The following is a 26,880-nucleotide window of genomic DNA, read 5'->3' on the forward strand; positions in this document are numbered from 1 at the left end:
AACCCTGTTTATTTCATTCCTCTTTCCAGATGGGCATGTCCCCGTCAAGGATGCCTCAGGCCCAGGGCATGATGGGTAATCACGCCGGCAACATGGTGGGCCAGCCCACCAACCAGGGCCAGTTCCTGCCCCAGGGGCCCTTCCCTGCCGGGCCAGGGGGGCCCATGAATGTGAACGTGGGCCTGGGCCAGGGCACATCGCAGGCTGCCGTCGCACAGGTAAGCAGAGCAAGAGATGGTGTGTGTGTGTGTGTGTGTGTGTGTGTGTGTGTGTGTACTTCAAAGAGTCCACCATGGAATCCATTTTGTTCCAGTACTTTAACACAATTTATATTATTAATATTTAAAAATATCTCTGTCTTCCCCAAAAAGTTTCCAAAGATGGGCAGGAGTATTGTCCTGCTCAAGGGAAATTGTTTATTGATTTTCTTCTCAAACATCTTCAAGAGCGAGAGAGGGAGAGTACCTGATTAATGTTAGATTACTTCCCGTGTATATACGTTTGCAAAGCCTGAAATACAAACCTGGCCTTTGAGCCTATAGCGAGGGTTGTTCACTCGACCTATGGTGCAGCTGTTGCCTCCCTGGGTTCCCATTCCGCTAACAGCATCCTGTGTTTGAGGCGTGTGGTTTGCGCTGAGCCTCGGATTAATCCCGATTTCGGATCGTAAACGTATCCCGCCGTTAAGAAACCTTTTGCGACATTGTTAACGCAGCCGTTTCTGTACAGAAATAATCCTCATACGGCTTCAATAATCTAATTTAAAATATCATTTGGGCAAGTCCCAAAGGTATTTCATAACTGACGCGGTAACGATTCAAGGAGCCTGTTAATTCCGCCCAACATCTGGAGCGTGTTGTCAAAAAGGACCAAGGCACACTCGCACTCCTGCCTTCCCTTTGCGGCGGTCTGCTTGACATTTGAAGTCCACCCAGTGCGTGTGGAGCGGCACGCACGTGTCTAACGCCACGTGCACACGTCTCACTCCACGTGCACATGTCTAACCTCACGTGCACGTCTCTCCCCTCTCCTCCCCGCAGCAGCAGCAGCAGCAGCAGCAGCAGAGCTCCAACCTCCCCCTGAACGCGCCGGGGTCCCAGCTGCCCTGCGCCCCCGTAGCCCAGCCCCCCCTCCGCGCCACCCCTCCGCCCAACGCCTCCGCTAACCCCCACGCCTCCGCCCGGCCCTCCACCCCCACCCACGTCCCCGGCGGCCTCCCCGGACCCCCCTCCCAGCCTCACACCCCCCTGCAGCCCCCGCCCGACCCGCCCGGACCCCCGTCGCAGCAGCCCTCCTCTGTCCAGCCGCAGCACCCCAGCACACCGGTGAGACCCCTCCCCAGTCGTTCCCTCTCCCCCTCCTAACCCGTCCCCCCCCCCCCTCCCCATCCCTTCCTCCCCCCCCCCCCCCCCCCCCCCCCCCCCTCCCTTCCCACCCCCTCCTCCTCCTCCTCCCCAGTAGAGACGGGCGATGCAGACGGTCTGATGTCTTCCGGACCGTTTGGTTCAACTCGTCGGTTTGAGAACGGCTGGCTCTGAAAGGCTGAACTGTAATCCGAGCTCGCTACAATCGTCCAGACTCTGCTCCCCGGCCTCCTATCAGACCCACTCACGCCCGCCTTAATCACACCATCTTCCTTAAGGATCATTGAACGGGCCTAACACACAATGCGTGAATTATTTATCCCCTCAGAGGCTCCGAGAGGCTAGCCTCGTGCATCCTGCGCGTCCTCCCAGTGGATACCGGTACGGTCAACTTCTCCCCATGTGTCTCCCTGCAGCTCTCCCAGGCCGCGGCCAGCGTGGACAACCACGTCCCCACGCCGGGCTCCGTGGCGGACGCCAGCTCCCAGCAGGCGTTGCCCGACATGGTTACCGCGGAGACGCGAGCTGAGCCAAGGGAGGACGGCACCGGAGGCTCGGGCAAGAAGCAGATGGACATCAAGAGCGAGGTAGAGAGACGTGATGAGGACTCCTGGGGGAACACAGTGGATGGACTTATACACCTTATATTGAAATTCGCATTCAGGGCTTTTAGCAGACGCTTTTATCCAAAGCGACTTACATTAAGTACATTTGTCCGAAGAAAGAGAAACAATATATCGCTGTCGGTACAGTAGAGATGTTCATAGAAACAAGGGCTAAGCATTGACACTGGCTAGGTTAACCCATTCCCTGTATACAACAAGATAGCTAGGCTAAGACGCTACACAGGTGAAGTACTATTTTTCAGAGCAAGGACATACGACATACAATAAGTGTGTATATTAAGTATCAAAACGTAATACCCACCGTCAGAATACTCAACTTATACTTTTTCGGTGTCAGTTCTTATCTTTCACATCTTTACAGATCTGAAAAAGTATCAGAATTACACCACGATTCGGGTTTAAAGGGGCCACTCGAACCATTGAAATAACCAAACCCATGAATGCAGTCTCTGCACGCCCTCCATCCACCAAAGCGTTCCCCGTCTCCGGGCCTCGTGTCGTTAGCCGCCCCACCCCCCCCCCTGTGGAGAAGCCAATGCACCCCACGCCCAGGCCCCCCCAGTTTACCCCTATGCATCTATAAGAAGACCGTGTCCGTACTGCAAGTGTCCGCAGGCTGGTAACGGCGCCCCTGTGTTGCAGCCCCAGCACGAGGAGGTGGACCGCAAGCCCCTGCCGGTGAAGAAGGAGGAGGCACTGGAGGCCAAGCAGGAGCCCATGGACACGGAGGACACGAAGCCCCTGGTGAAGGCGGAGCCCAAGGAGGAGGAGGACGGCACCAACGGAACCCCCGCCGCGCAGAACCGCAGGAAAAGTAGGAGCCGAAACCGCCCCGGGGGGGAAAAAAAAAAAAAAACGTCTTCTGTGACTTTTGCTTCTTGCAAATCATTTTTAGTGCGACCTTTGCAACTTCAACATTTTGGAATAGATGTTAACAATGAGGTCACTCCGACCACACTGTTTATAGGTACCGCTGTTTGATTAGGTCCGATTCTTTTTTGATGCATACACACATAATCAGACCTATGCATTTTGTAGGACCTCATTTGAAATAAAGTCGCGTTTCAGAAGATGCCTGCACATGCAGTGAACAATTACAAACGTCCTATGCCCCCAGTCATAAAATTGCCCCTTCTCATTTTGCATTTGATTTATAACTGAGTGGACATGATATCACCATACACACCAACAGAATATGTGGTAGACATGTGGTAGCACGTTCAGCCCCTGGGCGGGTCGGTAAAGCCCTCTCACGCCGCCCCTCGACCTCTCGCTCTGCAGTCTTCAAGCCGGAGGAGCTAAGGCAGGCCCTGATGCCCACCCTGGAGTCCCTCTACCGCCAGGACCCCGAGTCCCTGCCGTTCAGGCAGCCGGTCGACCCCATGCTGCTGGGCATCCCCGTGAGTGGACACACCCCCACCACCACCACCACCACCACCACCCCCACCCCCACCACCACCACCATCACCACCACCATCACCACACCACGTTTTCATTTCAGGATGCACAGCCAATTTCAGACCAGCGGTTCCCTGTTATGTTATGGATTTAGATGATTTATATCTCCCGTTTTTGGTTCCATTATGTGAAGTTTGGTCTAATTTTGTACTTAATAATTAAACGAATGCATTTTCGTGGCATTGAAATTACGTCCGTAGTCAGACATGAGGGTACGTTGTCTATAAACCCGTAGAGGTTTCTTTCATAGATCATCGTTTCTGATAATCATGCGTCCATAACCGCCCCCATGCACAATCCAACCCTCTGACCCCCCCCAAAAAAAACACGTCCCTAATGGCCTCATCCCTCCCCCCTCCCCTCCCCTCCCCGCAGGACTACTTTGACATCGTGAAGACCCCCATGGACCTGTCCACCATCAAGCGCAAGCTGGACACGGGGCAGTTCCAGGAGCCCTGGCAGTACGTGGACGACGTGTGGCTCATGTTCAACAACGCCTGGCTGTACAACCGCAAGACGTCCCGCGTCTACAAGTACTGCTCCAAGCTGGCCGAGGTGTTCGAGGCGGAGATCGACCCCGTCATGCAGGGCCTGGGCTACTGCTGCGGCCGCAAGGTGAGCGAGGGGCGAGGGGCGAGGGGCGAGGGGGGGAGGGGGGGAGAGAGGGGGAGAGAGGGGGGGCAGGGGGAGGAGGAGAGGGGGGCTGGGGAGATGGAGAGGAGGGGCTCGGGGACCAGGAGAGGGGGGCTGGGGAGATGAGAGGAGGGGCTTCGGGGAGGAGGAGGGGGGGCTGGGGAGATGGAGAGAGGGTGTCGGAGAGGGGGGCTGGGGAGATGAGAGGAGGGGCTCGGGGACCAGGAGAGGGGGGCTGGGGAGATGAGAGGAGGGGCTCGGGGAGGAGGAGGGGGGGCTGGGGAGATGGAGAGAGGGTGTCGGAGAGGGGGGCTGGGGAGATGAGAGGAGGGGCTCGGGGACCAGGAGAGGGGGGCTGAGGAGGAGGAGAGAGGGGCTAGGAGGGGCGGACATGTGTCCTAGTTGTTGAAAAGGTAGTGGTTGAAAGGGAAAATGCTGTTAAAGGGTATGCGAACCCCCTGTGGGAGCATGGGGAACTTCCGCCTGCAAGGGAAAGAAAGCAATCGGAGCAGTCGTGACGAGACGGTGGTGAAGGTTATGGGAAAAACGCACGAGTGAGCTGCCGTAGGAGCAAGTGGTCGTGGTCAAAACACGCGCCTGCTTGGGCAGTTTGCAGCCGATGGAGAACTGTCACTCTGGAAAAGCATTTTTAGCCGAATGTACCAGACTTTCACACAACTTTGTACATTTTAGTCAAAATAATCACAGTTCAGACACTTTGGAGTGTGTAGGAAAAGAAACACAAAAATCCTACACTCACAGGGTGTAGAATTTTGTTTGTTTTTTGTAATTCATTGCATGTCCAGGCAACTTCTGAAATTACACTTTGTTTCAAATTAGATCCCACAAAATGCATAGATCTGATAATGTGTGTATATGCACAAAATCTGACTTAATCAAACAGTGTTATCTATAAGCAATGTGGTTGGAGGGACTTTATTCAGTCATAGTTCTGCTGAATCAGCGGGGGTATATTTACCACTGTCTCGATAAGAAACACAAACACGCTGTAGGAATCAGAAAAACCGCTCCAAATGTCAGTGTGTGCGCGTTTGCACGGAAACTCCGGGAGCAAATGATCCCCTTAAACAGTGGCTAGGGGAGCGCCGCCCCTGGGAATGCACACTTGGTTGGACGTCTGGATGAACCCCTGTTTGTCCTGGTTGCCTCCACAGTACGAGTTCTCGCCTCAGACCCTCTGCTGTTACGGCAAGCAGCTGTGCACCATCTCAAGGGACGGCACCTACTTCAGCTACCAGAACAGGTCAGTGCGCACGCAGAGCCGCCGGACGTCGGGCCAGAGGTCCGTGTGCATCATTATAGCAATTACCATTTATGTGCAAAACAGGCAAACGCTGGGTTCCAGGCTGAACTCCAGCTCAGAAGCTCCCCCTGGTGTTGAGAGAAGGCGACCGCATTCTAATCTTTCCCCAGAAATATGAACTATTTAATCCGTACCGTAGTGACTGCTGCTGAAATTAAGAATTAAAACACGTGGGCTTTATTATGGATGTCATTTAACGTAATAAAAAATTTGTTTAGTTCAAAATAGTATTCATTATTTTTTGTTTTTCGGTCCTTGACCAAATCAGTTCGCAGTTGGTTTTAATAATCATTTCTCAACGGAGCCTTGGTAATAAGAGCTTAACGATTAAACCACCAACATCCAAAACATAATTGACCATCCATGATGGAATTCCTACATGTAATTACTTACTTAATTAACATGGTGTGTTGGATCATTGCAGTTATCTTTGTTAACACGCTGCATACATTTAATTATTGTTTCACCCATCCCCTCGTCTGTGTGTCTGACCGTGACGGTGTCCTGCCCCCGCATACGTGACTAACCTGTGTATGCGTCTGTGTCTGTCTGTCACCTCATGTTCTGTTCCCCTCCCTCCCTCCCTCGGCCTTTCGGTTCCACCCACTATGTTCCACCCTCCCCCCACCCCCCCACCCCAACATGGCCTTCTCGCCCACAGGTACCACTTCTGCGAGAAGTGCTTCAACGAGATCCAGGGCAACAGCGTAACCCTGGGCGACGACCCCGCGCAGCCCCAGACGTGAGTTGACACCCCCCCCCCCCCCCCCCCCCCCCCCCCCCCCCGACGCAAGGCCAGGCCCGCAGCCGATTGATGATTGGTTAAATATCAGCGGCACCTTGTTTTCCCTCGCCATATGTCACACAACACACGCATCAATTACAATTACCTGCGTTCCACCTGAGGGCGGAGTCGTACACGCACTTTGCTCACTTGTCTTTCGCTTTCATTTTGTGTTTTTAAACATTGCGTCGGCCGTCCTGTTCTCTGTCTAGAATGATTTCAAAAGAGCAGTTTGAGAAGAAGAAGAACGACTCGCTGGACCCTGAACCGTAAGTACCAACACTAGCGAGGACTTTGTGAAGTGGAGTGTGGCGATGTGGCTCAGGAGGTAGAGCGGGTAGGCCGGTAAGCGGAAGGTTGCTAGTTCGATCCCCGCTCCTCCTAGCTGAGTGTCGAGGTGACACTCAGCTTTACCCTAACTGCTCCCGACCAGCTGGCTGTCGCCTCGCATGGTCGACACCGCCGTCAGTGTGTGAATGTGTGCATGAATGGGTGAATGTTAGGCAGTAATGTAAAGCGCTTTGAGTGGCCACTGGTGAGAAAAGCGCTGTATAAATGCAGTCACTTTAACATTTACCATTGTCCTCCCAGGTTTGTAGAATGTAAAGACTGCGGGAGGAAGATGCACCAGATCTGTGTGCTGCACTATGACGTCATCTGGCCGTCGGGGTAAGTCTTTATGAGTCCACCTCCTCCTGCTTTATGTGTTCTTATGACCCCCCCGCCCGAAGCCCCCTCTCTCTCTGTCTCCGTCTCCCTCTCTGAGACCCACTAGTCATACTTATTTTTGCCGTATTGTCTTCCAGCTTCATCTGTGACAACTGCCTCAAGAAGTCCACCAAGACGAGAAAAGACAACAAGTTTTCAGCCAAAAGTAAGCTGCCGTTCATCCGAACATCACGTCCGCTCGCTCTCCGTGATAGACAGACGGAGAGATCGAGTGTGGATACCGTGGATGCTAAGGTCAAAGCAACACAAGACCTCATCACTGTTGCCTTCATCTGTCTGCCGCCACGCTGCAATCCCTGATTCAAGATGGGATAAACTTTATCGTCGCAAAGGAAATTAATTTTGGACTCTTGTCCAAAATGTGTCTACTCTATCAAACAGTCCGTACAAAACAAGTGGACGGTGGAAAACAAACAACATTAAAAGCCAACGATTGATTTAAAAATTATCAATAAAGATAAAGATAGAATAACGATTTGACCCGAGTAAAGAGGGTGACTTCAGCATCGACGGGCTTTAAAGAAGCCAGAACTCCTCTGCAGCTGTTAAATGTCATTAATCTGTTCCCCCGTCCCCCCGTCCTACCAGGGTTGCAGACGACGCGCCTGGGCACTTACATCGAGGACCGGGTCAACAAGTACTTGAAGCGGCAGAACCACCCGGAGGCGGGCGAGGTGTTCGTCCGGGTGGTGGCCAGCTCTGATAAACACACGGAGGTGAAACCCGGCATGAAGTCCAGGTAGGTCCAGTCGTCAGTGGGGCGGTCTCTGGTTCTGTAGTGATGAAGTGTTTGCTTCACGGTGCCGTGGGTACGATTCAGCAGTTGTCTAGTGAAAGAGGGGGATTGAAAGCAGAAAAAAAAACAGCAAGATTTTAGAACAAATCCAAAAAATGTTCCCTTCCTCTGCACGTTGCTCTACCATGTAGAAGTGTTGGGTGATTGACAGGCAAGATGGTTTACCCAAGCCAATCAGGGAAGAAATGCCCTAAAATCTATAATGGGTCATACAGAAGCAGGTGTAGTCAGCTGGAAACATGAAGATTTCCACAGTGCATGGCTGATGGCTGTTGCATTTCCCTCAAATGACGCTAAATTGACGCTAAAAGTCTGACCTATAGCGCTTGGATTCTCATTGTTATTTGCACGTGAAACCTTGTCCTGCTGGCCTTGTGGATGACCGGGTTCATGTGTTCTGTTGGGCCATAGGTTTGTGGACTCGGGCGAGATGATGGAGACCTTCCCTTACAGAACCAAAGCACTTTTTGCGTTTGAGGAGATCGACGGGGTGGACGTGTGCTTCTTCGGCATGCACGTCCAGGAGTACGGCTCGGAGTGTCCCTTCCCAAACACCAGGTACGCCCCCCCCCCCTCCACCCATCCAGACTGAGACCCCCTTGAGGGCTGCAGATCGCCCTGAAGGGGATCGAGAGCATCACCTTCAGTCAGAGACTGATTGCACCAATGTGCAAAACCGAGAGCTACAGGAAGTCTTATATACCAGCTGCTACAAGGTTTTGCAATGCACAAAAATAACATTGCATTGTTTTTATTAATATATATATATTTTTTTTAACTTGTTAAGTATAGAAGCTATCTGAGGAAATGCGTGGTGTCTTGTCTGTCTTGAAGCTGGGGTGGCGCTGTTAAAGGATTATTAAAGGATCTATCTATATCTATCTTTCATCAAGCTCCTCCTTGCTTGCATACGTACGCAGTATGTACCCGCCTAGCACACACCTCTGATGACCTTCCCCTTTCTCTCCCTTGCGTAGACGGGTTTACATCTCGTACCTCGACAGCATTCACTTCTTCAAGCCCCGTCTCCTGAGGACCGCTGTCTACCACGAGATCCTAATAGGCTACCTGGAGTATGTCAAGAAGCTGGGGTAGGTGTTAGCCTGCAGCGCCTTTACACCCAAAGGCCCCCGAGCTCTCACTGCTGGGAACCAGCAACGGGTTCCTCCTCTGCAAGTGTGGAGGAATTGTAGCGGGTCCTGAGATAAGCATTGTTGTAAAAACTTCTACTCCTCCACCTCTTCTTCTTCTCCTCCTCCTCTTCTTCTTCTTCTCCTTCCTCCTCCACCTCTTCTTCTTCTCCTTCCTCCTCCTCCTCTTCTTCTTCTCCTTCCTCCTCCTCTTCTACCTCCACCTCTTCTTCTTCTTCTTCCTCCTCCTCTTCTACCTCCACCTCCTCCACCTCTTCTTCTTCTCCTTCCTCCTCCTCCTCCTCTTCTACCTCCACCTCTTCTTATCCTTCTACCTTCTCCTCCACCTCTTCTACTTCTCCTTCCTCCTCCTCCTCCTCCTCCTCCTTCTCCTTCCTCCTCCTCTTCTACCTCCACCTCTTCTTCTTCTCCTTCCTCCTCCTCCTCCTCCTCCTCCTCCAGGTATGTGTTCGGGCACATCTGGGCCTGCCCTCCCAGCGAAGGCGATGACTACATCTTCCACTGCCACCCCATGGACCAGAAGATCCCAAAGCCCAAGAGGCTGCAGGAGTGGTACAGGAAGATGCTGGACAAGGCCTTCGCTGAGAGGATCCTCCACGACTACAAGGTCAGCCCGACTCCCTGTAACCGGGAAGCTGGTCAATCAGGAGCTCGCCCTAAAGACGCTCATATTATCATCTAATGTTTTTATACTTGGAGGTCAAAACGTTTTAGGAAAAGGCCAATATATTGGGATGGATTGATAGATGGATGGATAGAGATGGATGGATAGTTAGATACTTTATTCATCCCCTTGGGGAAATTCAGGTATCCAGTAGCTCACAAAGTCAGTCAACAGACGGTACAGTTGGCAAACAACAAAATGGACAAACCGTGAAAGTCTCAAATGAGTCAAAAAAAACATAGAAATGTTGCCCGTATCGGGTGCCGTAATGGATTCAGTGTTTTGAAATAACTCCTGAGCTCTAAAGTTGACTCCGTAAACCCCGGCCCACCCAGGCTTGGGTTTGAAGTTTGAAGTTTATTTATTTCACAAAGTCTATATTTTTTTGATAAAAATGTAAATATACAGGATTATAGCCAAAGGCTAAAGGTAGGTGGACCCTAAATAAGTGAGAAAAAATAAAACAAATCAGAGTAAAACATCATAATAGCCAACAGATCAGCAGCAGTGGACAAATTACTAATTATCCAGCTAGTGACAACAGGTTTGATTTTCCAGAAGCCATTTTCTAAGATAGAAAATGGGGTGAGGGTTGATAGTTTGCGTAGTGCACTTGATATAGAGTTCCAGGTATTGGTTTCTCTATAAAAGAAAGAACTGCCTGGCCAAGCTTCTCCTAAAGGGACCAGCGCCATTACCTCTGGAGGGATTAACAGGGCCGCTTGGCCGGTGGTCCCCCCGGTCCTGGTCCTGGTCCTGGTTCCCTTTGGTCCTGGTCCTGGTCCTGGTTCCCTCTGGTCCTGGTCCCCCCTGATCCTGGTCCTGGTCCTGGTCCTGGTCCTGGTCCTGGTTCCCTCTGGTCCTGGTCCTGGTCCTGGTTCCCTCTGGTCCTGGTCCTGGTCCTGGTCCTGGTTCCCTCTGGTCCTTGTCCTGGTCCTGGTCCTGGTCCTGGTCCTGGTTCTCTCTGGTCCTGGTCCTGGGCCTGGTTCCTGACCCGCTTGTCTCTCTGTGTGCTCTCAGGACATCTGTAAGCAGGCCACGGAGGACCGGCTGACCAGCGCCAACGAGCTGCCCTACTTCGAGGGCGACTTCTGGCCCAACGTCCTGGAGGAGAGCATCAAGGAGCTGGAGCAGGAGGAGGAGGAGCGCAAGAGGGAGGAGAACAGCACCTCCTGCGAGACCCCTGAGGTGAGGAGGTGGAGGAGGAGGGAAAAGGGGGAGGATGTGTGCCGAAAATGTTGGCGTGTTTTCTATACAAACGCACACTCTATACAACCGCTCTGTACAAAGGCATAAGGATGGGAGGAAAAAGGGGAGGATTTGTGTTGGGAACGTTTGTGTGTTTTCTATACAAGCGCACACTCTATACACACTCTCTATACTAACACACAAGGAGAGGAGGAAAAAGGGAAGGTTTTGGCTAGTAAACATTTGGGTGCTTTCTACTACAAACGCACGCACAAAGATTTCGACTTAAAGTCAAAATCTTTAAATTCTAATTATCTTTAAGTTTCAATTTTGTGCAGTTTTTTTATGGTTCGTTAGCATGTCCTTTAGCAGCCTGTTAGCCGTAGGTTCATATTCCAGTCTTTCTATCTCTTAACGTCATGCGCTTCTACTCCCGTCCTCCAGGGGGCTCAGGCAGAGAGCAAGAACGCCAAGAAGAAGAACAACAAGAAGACCAATAAGAACAAGAGCAGCGTGAGCCGGGCCAATAAGAAGAAGCCGGGCATGCCCAACGTGGCCAATGACCTGTCCCAGAAGCTCTACGCCAACATGGAGAAACACAAGGAGGTGGGCGGAGCCAACCACGATAATTTAGCCTGAGTAATGAGGGATTGATGTGTGGACCTTTTTATGTAAAGCGGCATGTGGCTCAGGAGGTAGAGCCGGTAACCGGAAGGTTGCTAGTCCAATCCCCGGCTCCTCCTAGCTGAGGAGCGAGGTGTCCCTGAGCAAGGCACCTCACACTGACTGCTCCCGACGAGCTGGATGTCGCCTTGCATGGTTGATACCGCCGTCGGTGTGTGTACGTGTATATGAATAGGTTAATGTTGGGCAATACGGTAAAGGGCTTTGAGGGGCCACTGGTTTGAAAAGCGCTGTATAACTGCAGTCCATTTACCTTTTACCATTTAAAGCAAGAAGACTTAATTGGTTTGTTCTACTCAGTCACGGCTGTAGCCTGCTAAGCCTCCTCAACATAATTGCTTCATGCTCTAAATGTTTATTTTGATATTAATCCAACCTAAAAGTTGATACATGGCTTAAAAGCCGTCCTATGCCGTTTATACGGAAACGTCCTACTGTTGCCTGGGAAACCTATCTAATCCATCCGTCTCCTCCCTTCAGGTGTTCTTCGTGATCCACCTCCACGCCGGGCCCCTGGTCAACACCCTCCCCCCCATCATGGACCCCGACCCCCTGCTGAGCAACGACCTGATGGACGGCCGCGACGCCTTCCTCACGCTGGCCCGCGACAAGCACTGGGAGTTCAGCTCGCTGCGGCGCTGCAAGTGGAGCTCCATGTGCATGCTGGTGGAGCTGCACAACCAGGGCCAGGACCGCTTCGTGTACACCTGCAACGAGTGCAAGAACCACGTGGAGACGCGCTGGCACTGCACCGTCTGCGAGGTGAGGGTGTGTGTGTGTGTTGGGGGTGGGGCTGTGTGTGTGTGTGTGTGTGTGTGTGTGTGTGTGTGTGTGTCGCGGGCCGTGTGTGTGTCTGACCAATGGGATTCACATAAACAGAGGTGCACAGTCAAGTATTTAACAGCACAAAAAAACTAAATTAGCTTGAGGAACCACACTAGGCAGCGTTGAATCAGCGATGTAGTCGCAGACCAGTACCCAAGCTCCCAGTGCGATGCGTTCCCTCGGGCATGTGTGTCTAACCATCACCCTTCTCCCCCCCGCCCCCTCTCCCCCCCTCCAGGACTTTGACCTGTGCATCAACTGCCACGGCATCAAGGGCCACGAGCACAAGATGGTCAAGTGGGGCCTGGGCCTGGACGACGACAGCAACAACCCCAGCGGCGAGGCCTCCAAGAGCCCCCAGGAGAGCAGGCGTCTGAGCATCCAGCGCTGCATCCAGTCGCTGGTGCACGCCTGCCAGTGCCGCAACGCCAACTGCTCGCTGCCGTCCTGCCAGAAGATGAAGAGGGTGGTGCAGCACACCAAGAGCTGCAAGCGCAAGACCAACGCGGGCTGCCCCGTGTGCAAGCAGCTGATCGCCCTGTGCTGCTACCACGCCAAGCACTGCCAGGAGAACAAGTGTCCCGTCCCGTTCTGCCTCAACATCAAGCAGAAGCTGCGGCAGCAGCAGCTGCAGCACCGGCTGCAGCAGGCCCAGATGATGCGGCGCCGGATGGCCTCCATGGCGGGCAGCCGCATGCCCCTCCCTTCCCCGCCGTCCTCGTCCACGCCGGGCACGCCCACCTCGGGCCAGCAGCCCAACACGCCCCAGACGCCCCAGCCCCTCCCAGGCCAGGCCCCTCAGCAGCAACAACAGCAGCAGCAGGGGCAGGTGCAGGGGCAGGGGCAGCCGCCGCAACAACAACAGCAGCAGCAGACCCCCAACGCGGCCGTCATGGCCCCGGGCTTCCCCAACAACGGGCGGCTCAGCCAGCCCTCCACGCCCGGCCCTCAGGGCAAGCCGGGGCCCCAGTCGTCCCCGCTGCACCAGCAGCAGTCCCCGCTGCACAACATGGCCCCCCAGGTGCAGCTGCAGCAGCAGCAGCAGACCCCCCAGCAGCAGCAGACCCTGATGGCCGCCCACAAGGTGGCCAAGCAGATCGAGATGGTGGCCAAGGCCAAGCAGCAGCAGAGCTTCGCAATGAACGGCGTGCCGCTTGCCCACCCCCGCGTGGGCGGCCCCATGGGCGGCCAGATGCAGATGATGCAGGGGCCCCGGGGCCCCCAGGTGATGCAGCAGAGCCCGTGGGGCCCCGGCGTGCCGAGCCCCATGCAGACGGCGCAGGGCCCGCAGCTCCAGGGGCCCCCCCAGCAGGGCCACATGGTCCCCCAGCAGGGGCCGGGCTCCCAGATGGCCCAGCAGCAGGGCCAGCTGATGCAGAGGTCCATGATGCCCCAGCAGCAGGGGCTCCAGATGCCCCAGGGGCCCTCCGGGCCGGGCCTGACACCCCAGCAGCAGGGCATGCCCCGCGGCGTCCCGAGCAACATCGCGCCCAGCGCCCTGCAGGACCTCCTCCGCACCCTGAAGTCGCCCAGCTCGCCGCAGCAGCAGCAGCAGGTCCTCAACATCCTCAAGTCCAACCCCCACCTGATGGCGGCCTTCATCAAGCAGCGGACGGCCAAGTACCAGGCCACCCAGCCCCAGGGGGGGCAGGGGCAGCAGGGGCAGGGGCCGCCCCAGCAGAGCCCCCAGCAGGCCATGATGGGCCCCCAGGCCGGCATGCAGGCCATGGCCGCCATGCAGCAGGCCCACGTGCAGAGGCCCGGGATGCCCGCCCAACAACAACAGCAGCAGCAGCCGCCGCCGCCGCAGCAGCAGCAGGCTCCGCAGCAGACGGGCCCCCAGGGCATGACCCCCATGGGCCTCCAGAGCCAGATGATGAGCCCCGCTCACAACGGCAACCAGCAGGCTGCCCAGTACCGCAGGCACATGCTGCGCATGCAGCTGCAGCAGCAGCAGCAGCAGCAGCAGCAGCAGCAGCAGCAGCAGCAGCAGCAGCAGGGAGGCATGCCGCCGGGCCACAGTCAGTTCCCCCAGCAGCAGCCAGGCCCGCCTAGCTACTCGCAGCTCCGCATGCAGCAGCAGCAGCAGCAGCAGCAGCAGCAGCTGGCCATGCAGGCTGCCGTAGGGCCCGTGGGCCAGCTCCCTCCCATGGCCCAGATGGGGCAGCCGGGCATGAGCATGGATGCCGCCCAGAGCCTCCACCAACACCTCCTGCAGCAGCAGCAGCAGCAGCAGCAGATGCTCAAGCAGCAGCAGCAGCAGCAGCAGCAGCAGCAGATGGGCTCCCCGGCGCAACAGGCCAACGCCATGAGCCCCCAGCCCCACATGCTCCAGGGCCCGCCCCAGGGGGGCCCCCACCTGCCCGGCCAGTCCATGACCAACGCCCTGGGGAACCAGGTGCGGTCGCCGGCGCCCGTGCAGTCGCCCTGCCCTCCGTCACAGCAGCAGCCCCCCCATTCCAGCCCGTCGCCGCGGATGCAGCCGCACCCCTCGCCGCAGCACGGCTCGCTGCACTCCAGCTCGCCGCACCCCGGCCTGGGCGGGCCCATGGCGGGCTCCATGGAGCAGGGACACATGGGGACGGCGGAGCAGAGCGCCATGCTGCCCCAGCTCAACCCCCCCAGCCGGGGGGCGCTGGGCAGTGACATGGGGATGGGGGGCGACACCACGGGGGACACGCTGGAGAAGTACGTCGAAGGATTGTAGCATTTCTTGGTGGAAGATTTAAAAAAAAACAATTGGCCTTGATTGCGTGTTTCCATCCAAGAACCTTTTTTTTTTGTACTTATGTAAAAAGTTGAAAGGAATACAGAGAAATTAGTCGAGAGGCCTAAGGACTGTGAACGTTTCATTCAAACCAAGGGACTGCTTTATTCTTCCTGCGACACGAGGAGGGGTTTAAATAATTGCTGTTTAAAAAAAAGAGGACAATTAAACACAAAGAATATATTTTTTGGTTCAGACCAGGACACAAGAGTATGTTGTTCTGGTCGTTGTGTTTTAATTTTGTTTTCCATTTCTTTACGATCTGGTGTTGACTTCCTATTTTTCTTTTTTTTTATGAAACTTCTCAAAACAAAAAAAATCAAGTTTTGTTTTATTTTGGTTATTTTGTACCTCTGGAAAAATTACTAGCGTTTTTTGTGTTGAGAAGACTGTAAATGAATTTGTCTGGGAACTTTTTTTTTTGCCAGGTTTCACCTCTTTCTCCCTTTCTTTGCCCCCTGGCTAATTTATTCTAATATACAATTTTTCAAAAAGGACACGTCTTTGGGAAAGTTAGACTTTGTGTCCTGTTTGCAGAGATTACGGGAGGTTTAACACGTTTGTATAGAACCTGGGACTTTTTGCACACGCACCGAAACACGGCAGGTGTGTGGGGTGGGGGGGATGGGATGACCAGCACTGCGTGTTCATCGACTGGTGCGGGGGTGTTCAATAAACTGGAATGGGCCCAGTGCTTTTGTCTTGCAATGTTAAACTTTCTTTGTTTCTTCATTTAAAAATAAAATAAAACTCCTGAAGTCCTGAACCTCTTTTGCCTGTGGTGGGATATACTTGTTTTACTGCTGATTTTAGTTCAGAGAGTTCTTTGCAACCGTTTTTCTCTTGCATTAAACTTGAATTGTTGAACTGTTCTCTAATGTAAATCATGCAGATAGACAATACTGTAAATATCCAGAAATTAAGAAAGAAATCACTGTACAAACTGGTTAAAATGGCTCATTTCTTACTTATATACCATATTGTTAAATAAACCTGTGTGCAACAGATACTGCCTATGGCTTTCATTCCTACGACGCATTGTTCGTAAGAACCGCAAATGTTTACACCAAATACTACGTATTGACTGCAAAAATCACGATAACCCATAAACTGTGTTGCAAATTGAGAAAAAATCTCAAGATAGACTTTAATTTGGTTTCATAACAAAAATAATCGGAACTACGTAGTTTCTACTTTTCTTCTCAGGCATCGCGCTAGACACCCCGGTGACGACATCACGACGCGCTGACGCTGGGTCTTGCGACTGCCTGCCGCTCCGTCGCAGAATCCCTTCAGCGTGTGGACTAGGTCAAACCTCCTGATGCCAATATGTCTCGCTGTCTCAAATTGTTTAAGTTCGCCTTGGGAACCCCTCAAAGAGTCAACTCCAGACTTCTGTCATCTAACCGGGGTCTCAGTAACGTCAGTCGGATAGCCAGCAGGTCACTGTCCGGAGGTAAGGAGGTGTTTGAGCAGAAGTAGCAGTAGAATAATAAAGAACTGCAATTGTATGAAGGACATGATAACCAATCATGATCATACTTTTAATATCCGGCTGACGGACCTCACTGTCATTCATGTTCATTAATATTAAGTGCTCCGACCATACAGCTCAGCTGACGTAACGTTACACAATTGATGATAACTTGTAAAGCATAACGTACAAGCTGCTGTAACGTAGACCAACCAGCTGTAACGTAGACCATGGCACCCTGCAAGATCGCCACAAATAAACACAACACAAACCGCGTATACCTTGTCTAAAACATATATTTGCCGTCATTAGATGCCCATCTAAGACAGTATCAGCAGCCTTTGAGCGCACGACCCAGGCTATGGAGACCACAGCAGCTGGGGTTGACTCAGACCAGCTACTACAGCACCCAGGAGGCGGAGAAGGATGAGAAAGTCCCCGAAGAGGAGCCTCTCCACACCATCATCAATGACACCGAGAACGTGAAAGGTAAAAACTAATGCGATATGGAGGTTGCGTAATGAACTCTACCTCAGCGTTCAGACCAGGTAATACAATTCCCTGACCTGCTGTCCATTTAGGTGACTTCTCCAAACACGAGTTTCAGGCTGAGACGAAGAAGCTGCTGGACATTGTCGCCAGGTCTCTCTACTCTGAGAAGGAGGTAAGTGTGTGTTTGTTAAACGTTTTCATTCTGTTTCCAATACCCCAAATGTTGCTTAATGTGAAGCTATTTGGTCAAATCCTTCAATGTCCCTGTGTGTGTACATAATACCATGGAGAGACGATGTTATGAATCCTCATTGTATTCTCGTGAGCCCAAGTCAACCTCGGGTCCCCTCCGTGTGTGTGGCGCAGGTCTTCATCCGGGAGCTGATCTCCAACGGCAGCGATGCGCTGGAGAAGCTGCGTCACAAGCTGATCACCGGGGGTGGCGACACGGCGCCCATGGAGATCCACCTGCAGACGGACTCCGAGAAGCGCACCTTCACCATCCAGGTATCCGGTAGCGTGGTCACTTGTCGGGGTGTGTGGTTCTGTCATGGGTGCCCTGATTGAGGTGAAGTAGGTGACAGGGATTTTGACGATATTATTGTGTTCTTTTGGTATCGTCTTACTCCCAGTTTTATCAAGTGCACTACATGTGTGGAGAGCACAGATTTTGTTTTTGACTGCTCTACTTCCTATTTGTGTCGATTTGAGCAACATCATATAACTGGTATTGTAACATAGGAAAGCCTTAGCTTGCCTCCTGGTGGTGGAAAGTTGAACTACACTAATAAATCATGATTCTCTTTTAATCTGACTGTAATGGGGATTTTTATATATACGAGCATCCACTGTTTCCCCATCCCAGGACACCGGCGTGGGGATGAACCAGGAGGATCTGGTGGCCAACCTGGGAACCATCGCCCGCTCCGGCTCCAAGGTAGATTGTTTACTTCGTTGTTTTGTTGTTTTCTTTTTGTTGTGTCATAAATATTTGGCCGGTTAAGCCCTTTGAGACTGTAATGGTGATTAAGGGCTTTACAAATAAAATTGAATTGAATTGAATTCTTTCTTTTTCACATTTTACTGGCCTTCAATGACTGACAAAGACTCGGCCCACACATGGGTCTGAAGCCTGTGAGCAGACGGTAACAGACCCACCTTTGTTGTGTTCTGCAGGCCTTCCTGGACGAGCTTCAGAACCAGGCGGAGGCCAGCAGCAGCATCATCGGCCAGTTCGGGGTGGGCTTCTACTCGGCCTTCATGGTGGCCGACCGCGTGGACGTCTACTCCCAGGCTGCCGAGCCCGGAGTGCCCGGATACAAGTGGTCCTCCGACGGGTGAGAGAGGGGAGGGAGGGAGGGAGGGAGAGAGAGATTTTATTTCAACATGGTAATAAGAGAGCCAGTTGACTAGACAAGAAAGGTAAACATAATACCTCGGTTAGTTAACTTGCACTTACATTTGATAAACGTTTGTCTCATCCTGTTGGATGGTAGCCGCTGTACCGCCTTAACTTCCCCACAGGCATGAATGTAGTGCAAATCTGTCTGTTTCTGCCTCCGTCTGTCCAAAGTATGAATGGGATCTTTATTCGTCTCTGTTTTGTATGTCTATTTGTCTGCCTGATGTATGTACGTTTTGTGTGTGATGTATGTCTTTGTGCGTGGTGTTAATTTGTATTTTGTGTAGTAGTTACTTGTGTGTAATGTGTATGTAATGTTAATTAGTGTGTTACGAACGTAACATTTAAGTGTGTATAATGTGTGTGCGCCCCCAGCTCCGGGGTGTTTGAGATCGCGGAGGCCAGCGGCGTCAGGCAGGGGACCAAGATCGTTCTGCACCTCAAGGACGACTGCAAGGAGTTCTCCACGGAAGACCGAGTGAAAGGTACGCCCGCCTGACCCCTGCAAGGTCCCTCACAGCACTCCGCCGACCCCACAGCGTCACAGAGAAACGGGCGGTCCTTTTGAGTGTGTTTGTTGTGGTTGTGTGGCAGATGTGGTGACCAAGTACAGCAACTTCGTCAGCTTCCCCATCTTCCTGAACGGACGCAGGCTGAACACTCTGCAGGTGAGTCATGAAACGATAGTCCACCTTAGTCCAGAGATCTAGTGCTCACATCCACCTCCTGATTCAGCCGGTTGATATGGAGCACAGTTGTCTGTGTGGGTTGTCATGTCAGACATGTACTTAACTGTAGAAAAAAATTGACATTCAAATCCGAAATAGATATTTTTCTAAATTGGTAACCGTGAAAGGATTAGTCTACAGCAGGGGTCAGCAACCTTTTCAACATTCAGTGCCAGTTTGACATTTTCTCGTTAATGAGTGTGCCTTAAGCAACAATATATTAAAAATTAAGCTGAATTATGACACAGCGACCAAAAACATTTCCAGAAGACCTGGAATTGTACTATTTCCATATAGTCCACAATCATGCATCAACATTTTAAATGCTTTTTGGGTTGTTATATTTGCAACATGGGCTTACAAATTATAATTACATATCAGAAACATTCAGAAACTCATTCAAAAACATATTTGCTCTGTGAGAAATGTAAAAAACGAGAATATATGAGAATATTGGAACCGTCCACATCAATAACTTTAAGACATGTACAGCTTTGCGAAACCATGTGAAGGCAATGCATAAAGGCCACTTGCAACAATATATTGAATATTTTCTTCTCTATTACTCACAACATAGGTTTAAAAACTATTAATTGATCCCATTTCAGAACACTGCTTTCTGTAACTGATTCAAACATATTTGCACTGGGACGAAATGCCCAAAACAGAATAAAGTGCAAAAAAAAAAAAAATGGTAGCAACGACTATGCTGCCGCATTGTGCTGTGAATAATAAAAATGTTTGTTTATTTATTTATTCATTCGTTTTTTTCAAGTGTGCCAATGATTATGCTGCCCCGTGCCAGGGGTGGCACGCGTGCCTAGGGTTGCCGACCCCTGGTCTACAGGATTCATGCAGCCCTGAAGTTGTCTGTGCATTAAGTCCTGAGTCTCTCTCCTTCTCCCTCTCTGTCTGTGTCTGTGTGTCTGTCTCTCTCTCTCTCTCCAGGCCCTGTGGATGATGGAGCCCAAGGAGATCAGCGAGTGGCAGCACGAGGAGTTCTACCGCTACGTGGCGGGGGCCTACGACAAGCCACGCTACACCCTGCACTACCGCGCCGACGCCCCCGTCAACATCCGCAGCATCTTCTACGTCCCCGACGTGGTGAGGTGCTCGCCGCTGACTCACCTGAGGGGGGGGGGGCACGCTGACTCACCTGTATACCTGTCTGGGGGGGGGGGGGGCACGCTGACTCACCTGTATACCTGTGGGGGAACGGAACTCAATGTTGAAAGGAACTGGGTTCGATCCTCAACGCCCAGCCGTGACGTTCCTCCCTGCTCTGTGTTCCAGTCGTACTGCGACTAAAGCGTCTGCTGAATCCCTCGGGGGGGAGGGGGGGGGTCGTGTTGGCGGGGTCTTTTCCTGTTGATAAAGAGCAGAGTCTCATGCCGTGACCGTGTCTCCCCCCGGTCCCCGTGTGCAGAAGCCCAGCATGTTCGACGTGAGCCGCGAGATGGGCTCCAGCGTGTCGCTGTACAGCCGCAAGGTGCTGATCCAGACCAAGGCCACCGAGATCCTGCCCAAGTGGCTGCGCTTCCTCCGAGGTGTGTGTGTGTGTGTGTGTGTGTGTGTGTGTGTGTGTGTGTGTGTGTGTGTGTGTGTGTGTGTGTGTGCGTGGGTGTGTGCGCGTGTGCGTGGGTGGTTCAGATTAAACCATCTCTCGCATTCTGTTTAGCTCCTTGATAAATATAAACCACCAGGTGGCTTTGTCATTGATTCACACATAGTTAACCGTTTGTTCGCTTTAGTGCTACAGCCGTGTGACCTGTTTAACTAAGCTGTGTGTGTGTGTGTGTGTGTGTGTGTGTGTGCGTGCAGGTGTGGTGGACAGTGAGGACATTCCGTTGAACCTGAGCAGAGAGCTTCTGCAGGAGAGCGCCCTCATCAGGTAGAACAGAGCACCTGCTGCTTTCCGAAGCCACTGGAATACTGTGATTCGACGGGGCACAATATAATCACTGCGACGTGGGGGCTGTTGGTTCAATGACGACGTGGGGTTTCATACCGTCTCTGTGTCCTTCAGCGGTCATACACATATGCATTATCCCACACAAGCTGAGCAGTACTTACTCCGAGCTGGTCCATCTTGTAATACGCAGAACAATCTTCAATATGGTACAGATGCCAAGTATTGACGTTAACGATCACTTGGTATTGTTGACCAATTGCAGGTAACGCTGTATTGTGTGGGGGGGACAAGACGGTTTATAGGGACCACCTTGAGCCCAATGCGGTTATCAAAGCCAAATGCAGCGGTTTGATTTGGTTGGCCAGTAGTGTCCGTGCGAACACACTATTTTCGTTTGAAGTACGTCGGGACCGGGACACTACTTGTACCTCCCTGTGAGCATAAAGACGTTCATTATCCTGACCGATGCGTTCCTCTCTCCCGGCCCCTCTGACAGGAAGCTGCGCGACGTCCTGCAGCAGAGGATCATCCGCTTCCTGCTGGACCAGAGCAGGAAGGAGCCGGAGAAGTACGCCAGGTTCTTTGAGGACTACGGCCTCTTCATGAGGGAGGGCATCGTCACCACGCACGAGCAGGACGTCAAGGTGCGCCTGGGGTCCAGCTGCTCCCAGGGGCTGCTGGGTAGTCTAGTGGTGGCGGGGAGGGGAGGGACTAAGGTTCTGGAACCTGAAACGAAGGTTCTCGGTTCGAAGCCCCGGGACGTTCATTTCAGGGTTTGAAGCCCTAACTCCCCACGTCTACGTGGAGAATCCGCTGAACCTCGTGTGTTACCCATGCCTGCTCTCTAATGACCTCCTCAGTCGAATCTTAAAGTGTGTGTTGCTCATCACTTTAGAAACAGTTCAGATTTACGACTCAATGGTTTGTATTCGAGAGAGAATACAAATATTCAGAGAATAAAATGAGCACAGGCCAATTTTGACCAGCAAGAAGCTGATGGTCTTTGGAGAGCGTGTTTTCGGAGCCTGTGTTTGGGTGTTACTGTCGGTCTTGAGCGTGCCACTACATCTCCGTCAACCCCGCGCGCAGGAGGACATCGCCAAGCTGCTGCGCTTCGACTCGTCTGCGCTGCCGGCCGGCCAGCAGACCAACCTGATGGAGTACTCCTCCCGCATGATCGCCGGCACGCGCAACATCTACTACCTGTGTGCCCCTAACCGCCACCTGGCGGAGCACTCGCCCTACTACGAGGCCATGAAGCAGAAGGACATGGAGGTGAGGCCCCCATTGTTTGCATTATTATCATCGTTATTATTAGTTGGTCTGGTTAGCGGTCTCTTGTGAAGGATTACTGCTATTATGTAGGTCCTCACTCATTACCACTTCCTGACTTCACCTCCTTAAAGTCCTGGCTTTAACTCCACCCCCTGTCCCTGTAGTCCTGACTTTGACCCCTTCTTGGTCTGTCCAAATCTTAGATAGCCATTCCAGCCTAATTGGACGTTTGTGAGATTAGTCGTTGTTTTTTTTAAATCATATTTTGTTTGCATCCCTCAAGTGAGGGGTGGTATCCACGTAGCGTCCGAACTACCTGACCAATGTTAACAAACTTTAATAGATGAATAGAAGTAAATAATAATGCAGAGACAGGGTATATAAGCGGCTCAAATTGAAAGTAGAGCAAGCAAATGCCCCAAACCCATCATCTATCCTGTGAGCGCGCCATGTGAACTCGGAGGCAACACTAAACAGATCAGAACAGCCCTAAAAATGTTCTTGGTTGTTTCGGGCTCCAAGTAGTATGTATTTCCCCAACCTGGAAAATAATCGTAGCCGAGCATTGTAACCCTGTCCCATAGTCCTGCCTTTTTCCTTGCCCTTAACCTGTGGTGTCTGGGCGGGGTTAGGTGCTGTTCTGCTACGAGCAGTTTGACGAGCTCACACTGCTCCACCTCAAAGAGTTTGACAAGAAGAAGCTCATCTCCGTGGAAACGGACATCGTGGTGGACCACTACAAGGAGGAGAAGTTCCAGGACAGCAAGCCCGGTGAGATACCTCCTCATACACCACTCTCTCTCTCCTACACTGTTCTCTCTCTCACACAGAGAGAGAGAACAGCTTGTAGTAGAGTCTTCTCCTATTTTCAGAGAGAAGGGTTCCTTAATAGGGTAGCTGTTCTCAGAGTTGCATTACCGCCCCCTGCTGGAATGTCTCTCTGCCTTATCCTAGCATTGATTTTCCATGTTTGAACGAACACAAGACGGAAATGTTCCTGAATGTAGCATGTGTGAATAGTGTAGTGTAAATAATCGGTGCCTGCAATGTTATTCCAGTAATTGACCAGGAACTATGTGTGAAAAGGGCACTACACTCCACTAATACACGCTATTAATTAGGAGGTGTGTTCACTAGTGATTGTTTGAAATATCTCTTATCTACAGATGTTGCACACATTGGTTGTACAGTTGATATATCTCCCTCTACTGTCAATTTGGTGTAATTACACGTTGAGACAGTCACACAGACATACCTTGAGAAGAGGTTGCAACCTTGTTGTCTGGCGAAGAGGGATTCAGACAAACCGCGCAGGAGCATGCCAAGGCCTTCACTGTGTCATCGTCTTCACCTCCCCCCGCCCTTTAACTCCCCCACCCTCTCATGTAACTCTCCCTGGCCCTCGTCTCCCCCCTCTCCCAGTTACTGACCATTCCCCTCTCCTCTCCCTCTTCTGACGTTCCCTCTCCTCTTCTGACCGTTCCCTCTCCTCTCCCTCTTCTGACCGTTCCCTCTTCTGACCGTTCCCTCTCCTCTCCCTCTTATGACCGTTCCCTCTTTTGACCGTTCCCTCTTCCTCTCCCTCTTCTGACCGTTCCCTCTTCCTCCCCCTCTTCTGACCGTTCCCTCTTCCTCTCCCTCTTCTGACCGTTCCCTCTCCTCTCCCTCTTCTGACCGTTCCCTCTCCCCCTCTGCAGCGTCGGAGCGTCTGTCGGAGGACCAGGCGGAGGACCTGATGGCGTGGATGAGGAACTCTCTGGGGTCCAGGGTCACCACCATCAAGGTGAGCTGGGGAAGCACCAGCAGGGCTGAGCTAGCAGCGATCACTGCTGCCTCGCTGGTTGGACAACAATGACTAGGAATGGGAAGTATGGAAAAATGCAATGTCATGATGAGTACTGGGATTTCGTCACACACACTTTAAACAATCTAACTAACATTCATGATGTTGGACATTTTAAAGTACGGTGTATGACTCTTAACTAATTGTTCTCGTCATCTCCTCATCGTAATTGATTTTAACTTATATTTTTCTTAATATTTTAACTATAAAACTGGTTATCACAATCAGTGAATATCTTCTTTTTACGTCGATAGAATACCATTCAAAGTGATAAATGATCTTATTGAATTATTATTAATATAGGGTTAACCCTAACCCCTATGCTTATGCTATATAATAATGCTTATTACTGCATTGACTAGACTGTTGCCACCCCCCTCCCCCCCCAAACCTCTCTCGCCAGGTGACCCCCCGCCTGGACACACACCCCGCCATGATCACAGTGCTGGAGATGGGGGCCGCTCGCCACTTCCTGCGCACCCAGCAGATGGCTCGCACCGTGGAGGAGCGGGCGCAGATCCTACAGCCCACCCTGGAGATCAACGCTGGGTAGGAGAGCTTTAAATCAGGCCTTACTATGGGGGCGGGGGTTAGACCCTACAGCCCACCCTGGAGATCAGCGCTGGGTAGGAGAGGGTCTTTAAACCAGGCCTTACTATGGGGGGGGGGCGGGGGTTAGACCCTACAGCCCACCCTGGAGATCAACGCTGGGTAGGAGAGCTTTAAACCAGGCCTTACTATGGGGGCGGTTAGATCCTACAGCCCACCCTGGAGATCAACGCTGGGTAGGAGAGGGTCTTTAAACCAGGCCTTACTATGGGGGCGGGGGTTAGACCCTACAGCCCACCCTGGAGATCAACGCTGGGTAGGAGAGGGTCTTTAAACCAGGCCTTACTATGGGGGCGGGGGTTAGACCCTACAGCCCACCCTGGAGATCAACGCTGGGTAGGAGAGCTTTAAACCAGGCCTTACTATGGGGGCGGGGGTTAGACCCTACAGCCCACCCTGGAGATCAGCGCTGGGTAGGACAGGAGCTTTATTATTTGGGGGTCAGGAAATTTAAATCAGGCTCAACTATTTGACTTGCTTGCAGTGAATGCAATTGACTGGTCAATATCAGTGACGGTTTACCTGTCATCTAGAGAGTTAAATAATCTCACTAAATGGTCAATGGTTTCGATATTTCTGTGGGCATCATTACTGTCCAAAGAAACACTAAAATCTGTTCTGTTAGGATCTGCACCTTCTGCAGAGCTCATCAGTGTAAACTAAACATACTTAAGAAAGCCGTGAGGGAAGTAAAGAGAAACGCATGTTTAGTGTTCCGTTATCGCCATGTTGGTTTGTGGTCCTTATTTAAAAAATATATATTTGATATGATGGTAGGCAATTCAAAATTTGTGTGTCTGATTTAAACCAAGTACCTGGCTCTGACCCAGTGACCTGATCATGTCCTCACTGCCTCTTCTCTTGTAGACACGTCCTCATCAAGAAGATGCACGCGCTGAAGGACAGCGACTCGGAGCTGGCTGGACTGCTCCTGGAACAGGTAGAGACCCCCTCTTCAGACCCTCTCGGGGAACCCCTCTCTGCATCTCTGCATGCCTTCCACTTCACCTGCTAAACTGGGGTTCCTTCTACGTTCCTCAGATCTACGACAACGCCATGATCGCTGCCGGGCTCAACGACGACCCCAGGCCCATGATCGCTCGCCTCAACGACCTCCTGACCCGGGCCCTAGACAAGCACTGAGACCCCACAGCAAACACAGACACACAGCGCCTGGGCTGCAAGGCAGTGGCCTGTATAGACTGAAGCGTGTCCCATTCCCAGGCAGCCCCCCCTCCCTCCTGCTTGGGAAAGAGACTTGTATTCTACTCATTAAAGCTCAAGAAGAAGAACGGATGCTGAAATGGGGAGGAGGGGAGGAGTTCATTGCTAAAGCCCATCCCAAAACTTCTGTGTATTATTTATGGTTTGTGTTCCTGTGCAGGTTTGGAGTCCCAAGCTAAATCTAAAACCTTGTATCGTTTGGACCGATGGTTGAACTGTAACGTTTTATGCGTTTTGTCAATTCTAATATTCAAAAATGTTCATTTTTCCATGTGGTTGTCCATTTTGTATTTTTATTTGAAATATAGCATTTGTACATGATCATCTTCAGTCTTAGGAAACTATAAACTCGCCCAATGCACAATGACATAAGGATTATGACCCAATGTACGAGTAAACTCTCCGAGCCTGATGGAAACGAGGCTTTTGATCCGGTCGTGCTCATCAACCTAACTTACAGTCAGGGTTGTTGGAGTCTGGTGAAGCTGTACGGTGAATAAATCATTCATGAGACTCTTCATCTTATGTTTCCCACCAAGAATATGTTTGTACTCCCCCCTCCCTTCTCGTGGTCACTGTCGTTAAGTTCCACTACAGGAGGCACAAATTAAACTCAGTCTAAACAAGTACGGCGTTGCTATGGCTCCCGGTCGCCACATGAATTAGTGCTGCATCATGTCGTCTTCACAGTTTGATTAGTGGAAGCGGTCCGGCACAGACTCTTGCCGTGTGGACGTGTAGTTTAAAAAGTTGAAGTTAAAAAGCCTACAAAAAGACTGCAAGCGTTCCTGTGAAGTGATGATTTGTTCCGTGGCATTTACGCACTAGCGTCCGCTGCTGCCGACAGCGCCACGGTTCCTGTGGCTCTGCGATGCCCTCAGTCTCCCATCAGCCCCTGGCCCACACCAGAGACCTCTCTCTCCCCCCC

General features: G+C 51.9%; 2 protein-coding genes across 3 annotated transcripts in view; both read left to right on the forward strand.

Annotated features, from left to right (window-relative positions):
* Positions 1-15,343, forward strand: part of crebbpb (CREB binding lysine acetyltransferase b) — a 38,962-nt gene extending 23,619 nt beyond the window's left edge. The window contains exons 13-31 of one of the 2 annotated variants that reach the window (XM_079746639.1): positions 30-218; positions 1,041-1,325; positions 1,781-1,951; positions 2,633-2,804; positions 3,272-3,390; positions 3,824-4,063; positions 5,257-5,345; positions 6,067-6,147; positions 6,402-6,458; positions 6,781-6,858; positions 6,996-7,063; positions 7,507-7,657; positions 8,126-8,272; positions 8,692-8,805; positions 9,307-9,472; positions 10,550-10,717; positions 11,162-11,323; positions 11,882-12,163; positions 12,465-15,343. In XM_079746639.1, the coding sequence (XP_079602765.1) occupies positions 30-218; positions 1,041-1,325; positions 1,781-1,951; positions 2,633-2,804; positions 3,272-3,390; positions 3,824-4,063; positions 5,257-5,345; positions 6,067-6,147; positions 6,402-6,458; positions 6,781-6,858; positions 6,996-7,063; positions 7,507-7,657; positions 8,126-8,272; positions 8,692-8,805; positions 9,307-9,472; positions 10,550-10,717; positions 11,162-11,323; positions 11,882-12,163; positions 12,465-14,933 (5,208 nt within the window). In that variant the 3' untranslated portion in view covers positions 14,934-15,343. The remainder of the gene's footprint in view (positions 1-29; positions 219-1,040; positions 1,326-1,780; positions 1,952-2,632; positions 2,805-3,271; positions 3,391-3,823; positions 4,064-5,256; positions 5,346-6,066; positions 6,148-6,401; positions 6,459-6,780; positions 6,859-6,995; positions 7,064-7,506; positions 7,658-8,125; positions 8,273-8,691; positions 8,806-9,306; positions 9,473-10,549; positions 10,718-11,161; positions 11,324-11,881; positions 12,164-12,464) is intronic. The other variant, XM_079746640.1, reaches the window with a different exon arrangement.
* Positions 15,344-16,282: 939 nt separating this feature from the next.
* trap1 (TNF receptor-associated protein 1) lies at positions 16,283-26,817 on the forward strand. Its single transcript, XM_079745910.1, has 18 exons — positions 16,283-16,449; positions 16,780-16,956; positions 17,049-17,131; positions 17,326-17,466; positions 17,825-17,896; positions 18,136-18,296; positions 18,737-18,846; positions 18,956-19,029; positions 20,038-20,193; positions 20,516-20,636; positions 20,911-20,980; positions 21,498-21,645; positions 22,091-22,276; positions 22,909-23,047; positions 23,974-24,059; positions 24,523-24,668; positions 25,596-25,668; positions 25,770-26,817. Exons 1-18 carry the CDS (start codon positions 16,323-16,325, stop codon positions 25,869-25,871), a joined length of 2,172 nt encoding a protein of 723 aa, XP_079602036.1. The 5' UTR covers positions 16,283-16,322; the 3' UTR covers positions 25,872-26,817.
* Positions 26,818-26,880: the final 63 nt, after the last annotated feature.

The sequence above is a fragment of the Pollachius pollachius genome (assembly GCF_949987615.1).
Source record: "Pollachius pollachius genome assembly, chromosome: 11".
In the NCBI taxonomy this organism is placed as follows: Eukaryota; Metazoa; Chordata; class Actinopteri; order Gadiformes; family Gadidae; genus Pollachius; species Pollachius pollachius.

Excerpts from the sequence above, each read along its gene's own strand:
- trap1 (XM_079745910.1), top strand. The coding sequence starts at position 16,323 with ATGTCTCGCTGTCTCAAATTGTTTAAGTTCGCCTTGGGAACCCCTCAA. Across the intron at positions 17,132-17,325 it reads CTCTCTACTCTGAGAAGGAG|GTCTTCATCCGGGAGCTGAT; the intron begins GTAAGTGTGTGT and ends TGTGTGGCGCAG. Across the intron at positions 20,637-20,910 it reads GTGGCTGCGCTTCCTCCGAG|GTGTGGTGGACAGTGAGGAC; the intron begins GTGTGTGTGTGT and ends GTGTGCGTGCAG.